This window comes from Vombatus ursinus, unplaced genomic scaffold (genome assembly GCF_900497805.2).
Source record: "Vombatus ursinus unplaced genomic scaffold, bare-nosed wombat genome assembly UNPS02014820.1, whole genome shotgun sequence".
Lineage (NCBI taxonomy): Eukaryota > Metazoa > Chordata > Mammalia > Diprotodontia > Vombatidae > Vombatus > Vombatus ursinus.
The window spans coordinates 20,638,016-20,649,721 of record NW_020954598.1 but is presented as its reverse complement, the minus strand read 5'-3'; the positions used below and the strand labels follow the sequence as shown (position 1 = coordinate 20,649,721).

At 38.7% G+C, this 11,706-nt stretch overlaps 1 protein-coding gene across 1 annotated transcript in view; it reads right to left on the bottom strand.

The window, feature by feature from the left end:
- Positions 1 to 730: 730 nt before the first annotated feature.
- POC1A (POC1 centriolar protein A) overlaps positions 731 to 11,706 on the bottom strand; it is a 176,088-nt gene continuing 165,112 nt past the window's right edge. Inside the window, exon 11 of the mRNA XM_027837049.1 lies at positions 731 to 947. Coding sequence (XP_027692850.1) covers positions 849 to 947 — 99 coding nt within the window. The 3' untranslated portion in view covers positions 731 to 848. The remainder of the gene's footprint in view (positions 948 to 11,706) is intronic.

The window sequence follows — 11,706 nt, the reverse complement described above, 5'->3', positions numbered from 1 at the left end:
AATCAATTTTTAACTCATACTAGAGATGGAAAACTCTAGGACTGTGGGTGAAAGATGGAAAATCCCATGAGATTAGTACACTTTAGGGCCAACCTTGATTCTTCACAGACTGGAAATCATCATGATTTTATGACCTACACAAGTTACTTAACCTTTTTTTGTTTGTTACAGGAAAAAGGGATTGTCGTGGCAAAGTTAAAAACATTTAGAACATGCAGGTCACATACTGTTCTAGGCACATTAAAATACAGTGAATGCTAATGGCATAGGGGTCTAACACCTATGTTTTTAAGTATAAAAACAAAAGTTTTGGCATGGATGTGCCAGGGACTATGTGCTAGGTCCTGGGAATACAAGGGCACAATGAAACAGTGCTTGCCCTCAACAAGCTTACATATCTAAGAGAAGGAACAAAACACAGACATAAGTGGACCCCAAATAAATGCAAGGTAATTTTGAGGAGCAAAGGCACGAGTGGCTAGGGAAAAGGGGAAGGTGGCACTTAGGCAGAGTTCAGAAGGATGTCAGGGAGTAAATGCACTGTGGACACAGAGGACGGCAGGTGATGGAACGTCATGGGTGAGACATAGCAAGCAGACACTTTGACTGGACTATGTGAAGGGAAGTAATATGTAATAAGTTTAGAAAGGTAAGCAGGAGTCGGATTGGGAACATTTCAAATGACAGAGGACAATCACACATTTGATTTCAGTAAAATATCAGTTTTATTTATATAATTCACACAATACAAATGCATTACACCATCACCATGCACACACACTACACACAAACACACAAACACACTCCCCAAATCTATTATCATGCTTGATTTTGCTTTCTTCTCCAAATCACTCAGCTTTACTCTGCATTATTAACTGCTGATTTTCCAAGCATTGCTTGAGTTTGTCTTCCGTCAGGGTCAGTCTCTGTTCTAGAATGGAAACAGTCTGTGCAACAAAATGGGAGAGAAGGAAGAATTAGGGAGTCCAGTCGGTACACCAAGCTGCCTTGGGACAGGACAACATTTCAACTCTTGCATTAATCATTCCTAGCTGCACTTTACTTATAACTCTCCGTCACTGGAGAGTTCTGAGGTGGTTTCAATCTTCTTAGAGAACATGGCTTCAGTTTCAGATATCCTGCACCCCACCAACTTTGTATTACTCAGGGTAACTAGTTACATCCTGGATTAACCAAAAGAGAGTAGGAAATCCAAGCAATTATTCATTATGACCAAGTTGGCANGATATCCTGCACCCCACCAACTTTGTATTACTCAGGGTAACTAGTTACATCCTGGATTAACTAAGAGTAGGAAATCCAAGCAATTATTCATTATGACCAAGTTGGCGTTATTGACAGAACTAATCATATTGAAAACCAAAACATCTAAAATGACACGATCATCAATAGATGCAGAAAAAGCTTTAAACAAAATACAACACTCATTTATGCTAAAAACCCTTCAAAGTACAGGCATGGCAAAGATTGTTTTTAATATCATAAAAACATCTATCTAAAACCAAAAGCAAGCATCAGATGCAAGGAGGATACACTAGAACTTTTCCCAATAAATACAAGAGTAAAGCAAGAAGGCTCACTCTCCCCATTATTATTTGACATAATTCTAGAAATGTTAGCAATAACAATAAGACAAGAGAAAGAAATTAAAGGATAAAGACAGGTAAAGAGGAAATAAAACTATTCCTACTTGCCAATGATATAAAGATATACTTGGAAAATCCTAGGTTATCAGCAAAGATACTAATTGAGACAACTAATAGCTTCAGCAAAGTTGCAAGTTACAAAATAAACCCTCAAAAGTCTACTCTATTTCTATATAACAATAATAATGATAATAATAAAATCCAAGAAGCAATAATAGAAAAGGAAATCTCATTCCAAATAACTACAAAATACATAAAGTATCTGGGGATCAGTTTATCCAAACACACACAAAACTTGTATAGATTAAATTACAAAGTGCTCCTTTAAGAAATAAAAAATAGCTTAAATAACTGGAGGAATATTCAGTGCTCAGGGCTGGGACATGCCAATATAAAAAGAAAATTACAATCCCACCAAAGTGATTTTAATGCCATATCAATCAAATTACCAAGGAGATACTTGACAAAACTTGATAATATAACAATATTTATTTGGAAAAACAAAAGATTTAGACCAGGGGTGGGAAACTTGGGGCCTTGAGGCCATGTGTGGCCTTCTAGGTTCTTGGGTACATGCAGCCTTTTGACTGAGTCCAAGTTTCACAGAACAAATCCTTCTATTTAGGGAATTTGTTCTGTGAAGTTTTGATTCAGTCAAAGGGCCGCACTTGAGGACCTAGAGGGCCACATGTGGCCTTGTCCCTGATCTATAATATCAAAGAACATGATGAAATGAGTTGTGATGAAGGGGGAACAGCAGTTCCAGGCAGTATATTATAAAGAAGCAGTCAACAATGTCATTTAGATGGCGGTAGCTAGGTGGCGCAGTGAATAGAACACTGGCCTTGCCGTCAGGAGGACCTGAGTTCAAATCCGGCCTTAGACACATGATACTCACTAGCTATGTGACCCTCGGCAGGTCACTTAATCCTGATTGCCTCAAAAAAAAAATTGTCATCTGGTATTGGTTAAAAAATACAGAGGTGGATCAATGGAACAGACTAGACAAAGGAGTTAGAAACTCAGTAACCCAGTGTTTAGCAGAAAATATAAATCACCCAGGAAAAAAAATCTTTATTTGATAAAAACTGGAAAACAGTCTGGCAGAAATTAGGTTTATACCAAGAACTTTACATCACTTTCCACAATTTATTCTAAATAGATACATGAACTAATATTAGAGATCATACTATAAAAAAAAATTAGAAGAGAAGCAGATCATATTCCTCTCACAGCTATGGGTAGGAGATGTACAAAAAAATCTTTCCGTCAAATTTCTTTGTTAAGTGTTTGGTATTCAAGATATAAACACAAATAAATAAATGTGTATGTGAGCATAAACTAATAGCCTTTCCTCAATAGATAAGTGATCAAAAGATATCAACAAAAGATATCAACAAATATGAACAAAACAAGAATAAATTCTCAAAAGAAGAAATGCAAAGTATTCATAACCACATGAAACAAAGTTCCAAATCACTAATAAGAAAAATGCAAATAAAAATAATCTTGAGGTTTTACCTCACCCCCTGCAAATTGGCAAAGATGACAAAAAATGGCAACATGTAATGTTGAAGGGGTTATGGGATGACAGGCACACTAATACATTGTTGGTGGAGCTACGAATTGGTACAACCATTTTGGAAAGTAATTTGGAATTATGCAAATAAAATAACCAAAATGTCCATTCCCTTTGACCCAGAGACTACATTACTGGGCTTAACCCAATGTAGACATTAATAAGAAAAGTGCCCATATATACCAAAATATTTATAATAGCACTTTTTGTAAAAGCTAAAAATTTGAGACGACAGATGCTCATCAATTGGGGAATGGACAAATAAACTGTGGTTCATGAATATAAAGATGTACGTGATGAATACAAAGAAGCCTGGAAAGTTCTACATGACCTGATACAAAGTTGACACAAGCAAAGCCAAGAAAATAATATACACAGTGATTCCCACAATATAAATGGAAAGCAACACTACACACACACAAAAGTCAAAAGTGAATATCATATAATTACAAAGATCACGTAGGATTCAAATGAAGAGATATAAGAGAATATCCCCAAACCATCCCTTTGTGGAGGAAGGAGGTCCAACAAGCATTACACATTGCAGATATTTTTTGACTTTTTCAGTGTATTGATTAGTTGTGCTGATTTTTTCCTCTTTCTTTTCTTATCATCTTAAAAAAAATACTATGTGTTATATGGGAGGCTTTCTGAGAGGAGGAATGGGAGAGATATTGGGGAAACTATGATGATGTAAAAAAAAAAGACATCAATAAAAACTTGCTTTTAAAAATACAATTCGGATTGAACTTTAAAAAGGGGAAGAAGAAGAAAGTCCAGAAGGAAGAGAAGAGAGAACATGTCTGCAAGAACAAAAAGGTCAGAGCCCTGAATGATTCAGGAGTGACATCTGCTATAAAGCCGTCTATGACTTTTGTTTGCCCACATGCCATCTGAGGCTTGACCTAGCCCCACCTCTCAGGTATTACAGACAAATAGTATACAGGGAAGTGATTCTTGAGGCTTAAAGAGGCCATCAAGCTTGGACAATTTTATCCAACAAATCCACAGAGGCAAAAAATGCTTTGAGATTAATTATAAAGACACAGAATTTTGAAATTTCTAAGTCATTCTCTTTGTTCTTACCACTTTATTTTTGATTGACTCACTAGCCTCTGAACTAATTTGTCATCTGACATAAAAAAAACTAACCATATTACACTTTTTTTGGGTATATACTTGGTTTTTGTTTTTTAACCTTTTAATACAATTTTACTGATGTCTTTCCCTATTTACACCACAGCTATTTCCTACTGTTATTCCCAAACATAGTCTTCTCTTATGGAAAAAAAAATGAAGCAAAAGCCTCTGACCCCGTGCAAGCATCTATCAGCACTTTCCACATTAGACATCCACAGTCCACTCCAACAAAAAAGGAGTGTCTCATCACCTGTTCTCTGGAGCCAAGTGACCACTGAACTTAAGCAGAGTTCAACTTGTTGCCTACCTGCACCATTTCCCTTGTTACCAACAGGAAAAAAAAAAGAGTACGTCAGGGTCATTATAGTCACTGTCCGATTCAATTCACATACCTAATGAGTCTGTAAAAAAAAACTTTTTTAAAAGCATGTATAACATCTAGATGCAAAAGTACAGCTGGCCAATAGTATCATTATCAAAAGACTAAATTTATTTCACTTGCCCTGCTGCCAATGGGCAGTCAAACTCCACTGAAGCCGCCTGGATGTATAGGTTAAGGTGTCATGAAAAAGGAATTTTAGAACATTCAGGAGGCAATGGGTTGGATGCTGCCAATCTAATACAAAGGACTTTTAAAAATGATGTCACTAATTTTCTTTCTTTGATTCTGTGTTCACAGTAAAGATTTAAAAGCAAAATGTATTTAAATGACTTAATCATACTGAAACTCACTTATTTCTAATTGTACCTAAAGCAAATTTATAGCTTACTTACGTGGCCTACTGGCTTCCAAAAGCTCCACTGTGAAATGCATAGAGAGATTTATCCTTGTCTTTGTCTCTCTCTATAGAACATTAGAGCTGAAAGGGGCCCTAGAGATTATCTAATTGATCTCTGCCCTCCAACCCCTAACTTTACATATGGTAAAACTGAGGCCCAAGGAGTTTTTTTTTTTTTTTTTATAATTTAGCTTGTGACAATTTTTTTTCAGTGAGATGCTTCATTGGGTAGACTGAAGGAAAGTTTGTAAAACAGTGAAGGCACATAAAACAATGCGGTAGTAAGATTTGGAGTAATGCTGCCATTAGGAGTGACGTCAGGCTTAGGGCTCTGCACATTGTCTAGCTCCACTAACAACAAGGACAGGACAGAATGTGGCTGCCTGGTCTTGGCTTACATCTCTTCTTTCCTCAGTGCAAATCCTCCCTCTCCTGGGATGTCCCTATCCACATTCGGTCCAGGCATATCCTCAAGCTATTTGTACAAAACAGTCTCAGCCTTGTGACATGGCACCAAGCCTCCCAACTATGAAGATTTCCTAACGCTCTCATCTCCAGAAAAAAAAAATGGCTTAATCTCAGTTCTGCTCTCTTCTCCCAATTGTAATTACATGGCAACCATGTTAAAAATACACGTTTTGCTTTTTGCTGTGTCATCAAAATTATCCTTGAGTTGAAGGGTGTCAGCAGAAAAGCTGGGCCAATAGCAAGCTTCATCGTCCCGGAAACCCATATGGGGAACCCAGTGCAGAGCCACAAGGTCGTGGCTCTGCTAAATCAAGACACTTTTTGCTGCTTTTTTTTCCTTTTAAGAACATTTAACATTTTTATTGATAATTTTTAAAATGTCACAGTATATCTCCTGTAACAAAGGATAAAAATTAAAGGTAATATAAGTAGTTCATAACGCTAAACAGCTCACGCGATTCTGGTGGGATAGCCTATGTTCTACACCCATTTTCTCATCTCTCCTTTTGGGCTAATCTTGATCATTATAATTACAAAACATTTATTTTTGTTGCTTTTGTTGATGCTGTTCTTTCTTTCATTTACGTTGTTCTAATTGTGTATACTGTTTTACGGGTTCTACTTAATTCTTTATTCAAGTTCATATAAATCTTTCCATGCTTCTCTGAATTTTTCCATACTCTTTTTATGATACAGTAATTAATGTTCCATTGCATTCATACAGCAAAATTTGTTAAGGCATTCCCCAATTGATGGGCATCCACTTTGTTTCCAGTTCTTTGCTATACTGAAGAGTATCTATGAATATCTTAGATGCTCTGACTACTGACTCACTTGCACAAAAGGAATCAAAATGAGTTATTGATTCAAGGCAAAGCTGTCCTTTCCCAGGCCTCCCAAGAGTGGATCAGAAGCCTATTCAGACTGGAGGTAAAATGAGAGTACAATACCTGGGTTTAGAAAGGGCTCTATTTAAGACCCCATATTCTTCAACAAACAAAAAGTTGCTATTTAATTTCAACCAATGGTAGAGTGGTTTCCCCAGGAGTTTGGCCTCTGTCAGCAGTACTGTATTGGGTCCCCAGGTATGCAAGAAAACTTCTCATGTCTGTGCTGTGCCAAGGAAACTTCCTATTCATATATCTAATAAAATGTAGAAAAACCCTGGGAACTGGTCCCCCACGACAGATGAAATTTCATGACCTTATGCCTAGGCTATAAACTCTTCTCACAAAACCCAAAGCTTATAGTGCCTGTTGAGCACTCTAAACAATTTACCTGGTGTAAGAGTTGCAAGTCACAGAACAAACATACCTGATGTGCTGCAACAGTCTGCACAAGTCATTTAAGAGGAAGGAGAAGAGTCCCAGCCCAGCTAGAAAAAGAGTTGGCCAAAGTGACCAGGGCTTGGGAAGCCTGTAATTGATAACACTTGCTGCCTGACAATGGCAGTTCCAGGGCTATTAACTGTGAGACAGGAAAACCATAATGGTGGTCAAACTTCCCACCTTTCCAACAGGAGCCAATTTCTAAGGGGCCAGCAGTGGCTTGTGGACAGTGTTCAACTTGAATTCAACCACAAAACTTGGGTCTGAATGCCAGCTCTGCTCCTCACTATCTCTATGACCTCAAGCAAGTCACTTAAGTTCAGCTTCCTCATGTGAAAAAGGGGCAGAAGGGGTTTGGATTAGATGACCTGTCTGGCTCTACAGCTATGAGTCAATGATCCTGCAGTGGGCCACGAGTGGTCCAGAGGAGTTACTCTCAAGAGCCTAAAGGTGTCTTAAATCATTCTTTAAGTTCTAGTCAAGCCCACATGAAGCCTCGCATATTGCTTAAGCATTCTTTCATTTTCCACATTGCTCATTTCTCCCCTTTAAGTCAAGGTATTAAATACTTCAAAATAAAATTCCTTTAAAAAGAAACATATCATCTGTTCTACAGTACCAAGGTGCAACCCACCACATTATTAGCTCAACCCTTTTGAAAGAGGGGAAGAGAGACAAGAAGGTCACTAAGGAGAAAAAAGCATTAAGTGAAATTTGGAAAAATTGGTCTAGTAGCAAATTGGAAGGTAAAGGAAAACACAAGCATAGGGACAAGACGGGGTAGTTCTCTAAGAAATTATGAATTCCCACAAGGAATGGAACAGGGGAATCAGGAGAGTCATTAGTCCTTTCATAAGGAAAGCCTAGAAGCGTACTCCTTCTAGATTCCTAGTAAGGACAGATGGAAGGAGAGAAGTTGGCTTTCTGGAAGCTCTTCATATTTAAGATCAGCATATCTACAAACAGGGGCTAGTGTTCCTTCCCAGCAGAGAATACCAATAAACAAATGGCCAGAAGGGCCTGTTGACATTTCTGGGGACAATGTTTACCACGTATTTGTGGGAAGTGAAATCATCTGACTTCATCATAATCCTTAGTGTCTGGAAGTCAATGGGAATGGGTTGAAATTTCTGTAAGATTGTTGGAACTTCATAATTTTGAATTTTCTAGCAGGAATCTAGCTCAGTCAACACTTTTTCCATACTAATAGCAATAACAATAATAGAGAGTCTCACAATTCTTTATGTGAATCAAAGCAGGGCTGGGGTAGGGGACTTGGGGGAGTGGTGTGTGGAACAACTCAAGTCATTATTTTGTGAATGACTTTTCCCTGTTGAAGATGGGAACTTTTACTTGGTCTTTAGTCAATGACACCTCCATCTTGGTCCACATATTATAATTATTCTTTCTGAGAAGCTAGTGACATACTTATACAGTGACATACTTAAATGATGTCTTCTCATTTTGACTGTCAACAAAGAGGCCACAGCAACTGTCATAGTGGGTTACAGATAAAGGGCAAAGGGCTGGGGCAAGGAAGACAGAGCAAAGAATAGAGGGGCACTATAGCATACTACTATTCATGGTTGTGTCCAGAAGCCCACAGTCAAAACACAGCTAAAGTCTGGAAAAAGACAGTTTGGAGTGGAAACCAATGGTCAAAGCAAAGTAATAGGTCAAATCTGAGTAGGAAAGTTAAAATCAAGGCATATACAAATAATGAGGGTGTAGGGAGTCAGGGAAAGATAAATAACTAAACACACACCAGAGGTCAAAGCAGATAAATGCTCCAAAATCCAAGGAGAGAATCTAGGCAGAAAAGTTCAGGAACTCCAAGAAGGAAACTATGTATGGAGAGCAAAAAGGATCTTGACACTGAGATAGCTTGCCATAAACCTGGAAGTTTTTACACATTTCTTAGTAGGGCAGGAGTCAATCCCAGAGAGTGGTTACTCTAAAGGTCTAGAGGTAAAAGTAAGTAGGAACATCTGAGTGAAATAGGTTTTAAGGCAATAGACAGAAAGGCAGCCCCTGATGCTAATTCTGAGTCCTAAAATTTTATATACAAAACCGCCTTGCAATTGGAAGCAAAGGCAGCCAGGTGGTGTAGTGGACAGAGTCCTTGGAGTGAGGAAGTTGTTCAGTTTTTCCAGTCGTGTTTGATTCTTTGTGACCCCATTTGGGGTTTTCTTGGCAAAGGAAACTGGAGTGATTTGCCATTTCCTTCTCCAGCTCATTTCCTCATCCAGATGACGAAATGGAGGCAAAGAGGCTTAAGTGACTTGCCCAGGGTCACACAGCTAGTTTCTGAGGCCAGATTTAAACTCAGGAAGCGGAATTTTTCTGACTACAGGCCTGGTACTCTATCTACTGAGCCACCTAGCTGCCCTGAGTTCAAAGGAGCTGAGGAAGACCTGAGTTCAAATCCTAATTCAGATACTTACTAGCCTTGTAATCCTGGTTAAGTCCATTAACCTCTTTGAGTCTCAGTTTCCCCATCTGTAAAATGAAGGGGTTGCATTCGATGGATGTTAAGGTCCCCCTTTTAGCTTTAAATCCATGTCCTTAATATTTTTCTTGGTCCCACCTCTAAACATAAACTTAATCCAGGCCTGGAACATAATTGATACTTAGTAAATGTTTATTGATTGATTGATTAATCCATATGTTGTTACACACTTTTCAATTACTTCTTCTTTTTACACCTGTCCATATCAAGTGACAGAGTAAATTTAATAATACAGCCCAAATTTACATAAAGTTATAAGGTTTGCAAAGTGATTTACAAACATTATCTCATTTGATCCTCACAACACCCTGTGAGGTAGGTGGTAATGTTATCCCCATTTTATGGATGAGTAAAGTGAGGCTCAGAAAGGTGTTATGACTTGCCCAGGCTCACACAGCTAGTGTGAAGGGCAGGACCTGAACCTAAGTCCAGGTCACCCCAGGTCCATTCCTCTGGCCACTGTCTCAGACTGCCTCTCCTGGGGCATGTTCTGGGGCAGTACCAAGATCCATTAATGTGCTCTGTACAGACAGATGTTTCATAAATCCTTGCTATTTCCCACCAAAAGGGAACCCTAAGTGTTCTATCTTCTTCACTAGTGCTTATGACGCTCAGCACTCAGACATCCTACAAGTGCCTTCTCTTGCTGCTCTACGGCCATTGGAGCCTGGAGACAATACCAGTACTGTCTGAAATAAAGTAGAATATCTGTATCCTACTGCTTAAAAACAAACATTCTGAGGCCTTTGCAACCAGGCTTTTAACATGGCCTTCCCTTTTCAATATATTTGTAGTTTAAAAGGGAATACAAACTTTCCAAATGGATTATCAGTCAACAGAACTCAATTTACTTTGGCTCCTACTTCAACAAGGAATGGCAGCTCCTTCTTTCTATCAGAGCCCAGAGAGACTTCTGGAGTCCTAGATAACTGCACAGAGCAGTTCAACATAAACATGGTGGATATTATCAATTGAGGGAGCTATGACTTCCCTATAATCCAGTAGCATATATGGTGAGACATAGAGACATAATCAGTGATCAATAATGGCAAACGTCCTTTGGACCTCCTGATGACTGACTGGATCCCTGTTTTCTTTTTAAATGAAAATGAATGGAGGACTAAGAAGAATGGAGAGGAATCACAAACCCTTAACAGCTTGAAGGGATCCAGAACAATCCTTAAACCTTCCCACATATGAGTTTGAGTCACAGAGTACCAGAGTTGGAAGTTCTAGTCTAACTCTCTCATTTTATAGCCCTGAGAACTTGTGACACTGATCCATTCTATTCGAAAAAGGACATCTGAGAAGATTCTAATATCTTTCTAGTCTTCTCTCAAAACTTTTTTTCTTCTACCAAATCAAATGCCCAGCTCTGAAAATTTTCTCTGTCTGTTCTCCATGTGTGGAATGTTCTCCCTCCTCATTGCTATCTCCTAGTTTCCCTGGCTTCCGTTAAGTGCCAACTAAAATCTCATCTCCTATAGGAAATCTTTCTCAACCCCACTTAATTCTAGTACCTTCCCTCTGCTAATTATTTCCTATTCACACTGCATAGAAACTTGTATGCATACAGTTGTTTGCTTGTTGTCTCCCCAGGAGACCATAAGTCCTCGAGGGCAGGTCTTTTGCCGCTTTTTGTATCCACAGTGCTTAGCAGTGCTTGGTACATACTGACTGAAATAAAAAACTGTTATCATTTAAGTCTACTTCCTCTCCTTCAATAGAGGGAAGATGGAAAAGAGCTAGTCACAATCTGGCATGGCGCCCTTGAAGATTGTTTATAAATTAGTCTTCTCCTTTCTCTTCTCTAAACCAAATGGTCTCACATCCATCTTTACGGTTCTCATTGTCCAGCTTAGTAATGCTCAACTCCAAAGTGTGGAACCTGAATTGCCCCTAGAACTCCAGCTAAGGTCTGACCACATCAAATATGAGGGGATGATTCCTTCATGGTACATGACTGGTTCCTATTTCTGCTCAAAAAGACTATTCCTGTCATTTTTCCTCACTGAAGTCATGGTCAGCTTACAGTCCATTATGAACCCTAGTATCATATATGTATGCATGCCCAGGCACGCACACACGCTGTCTCTCTCTCTCTCTCTCTCTCTCTCTTTGTTCTTTCCTCCATCTGATATTTGGGCAGTTGGGCTTTCTTTCTTTCTTTTTTTTTTTCCCCCTGAGGCAACTGGGGTTAAGTGACTTGCCCAGAGTCACAAAGCTATTGAGTGTT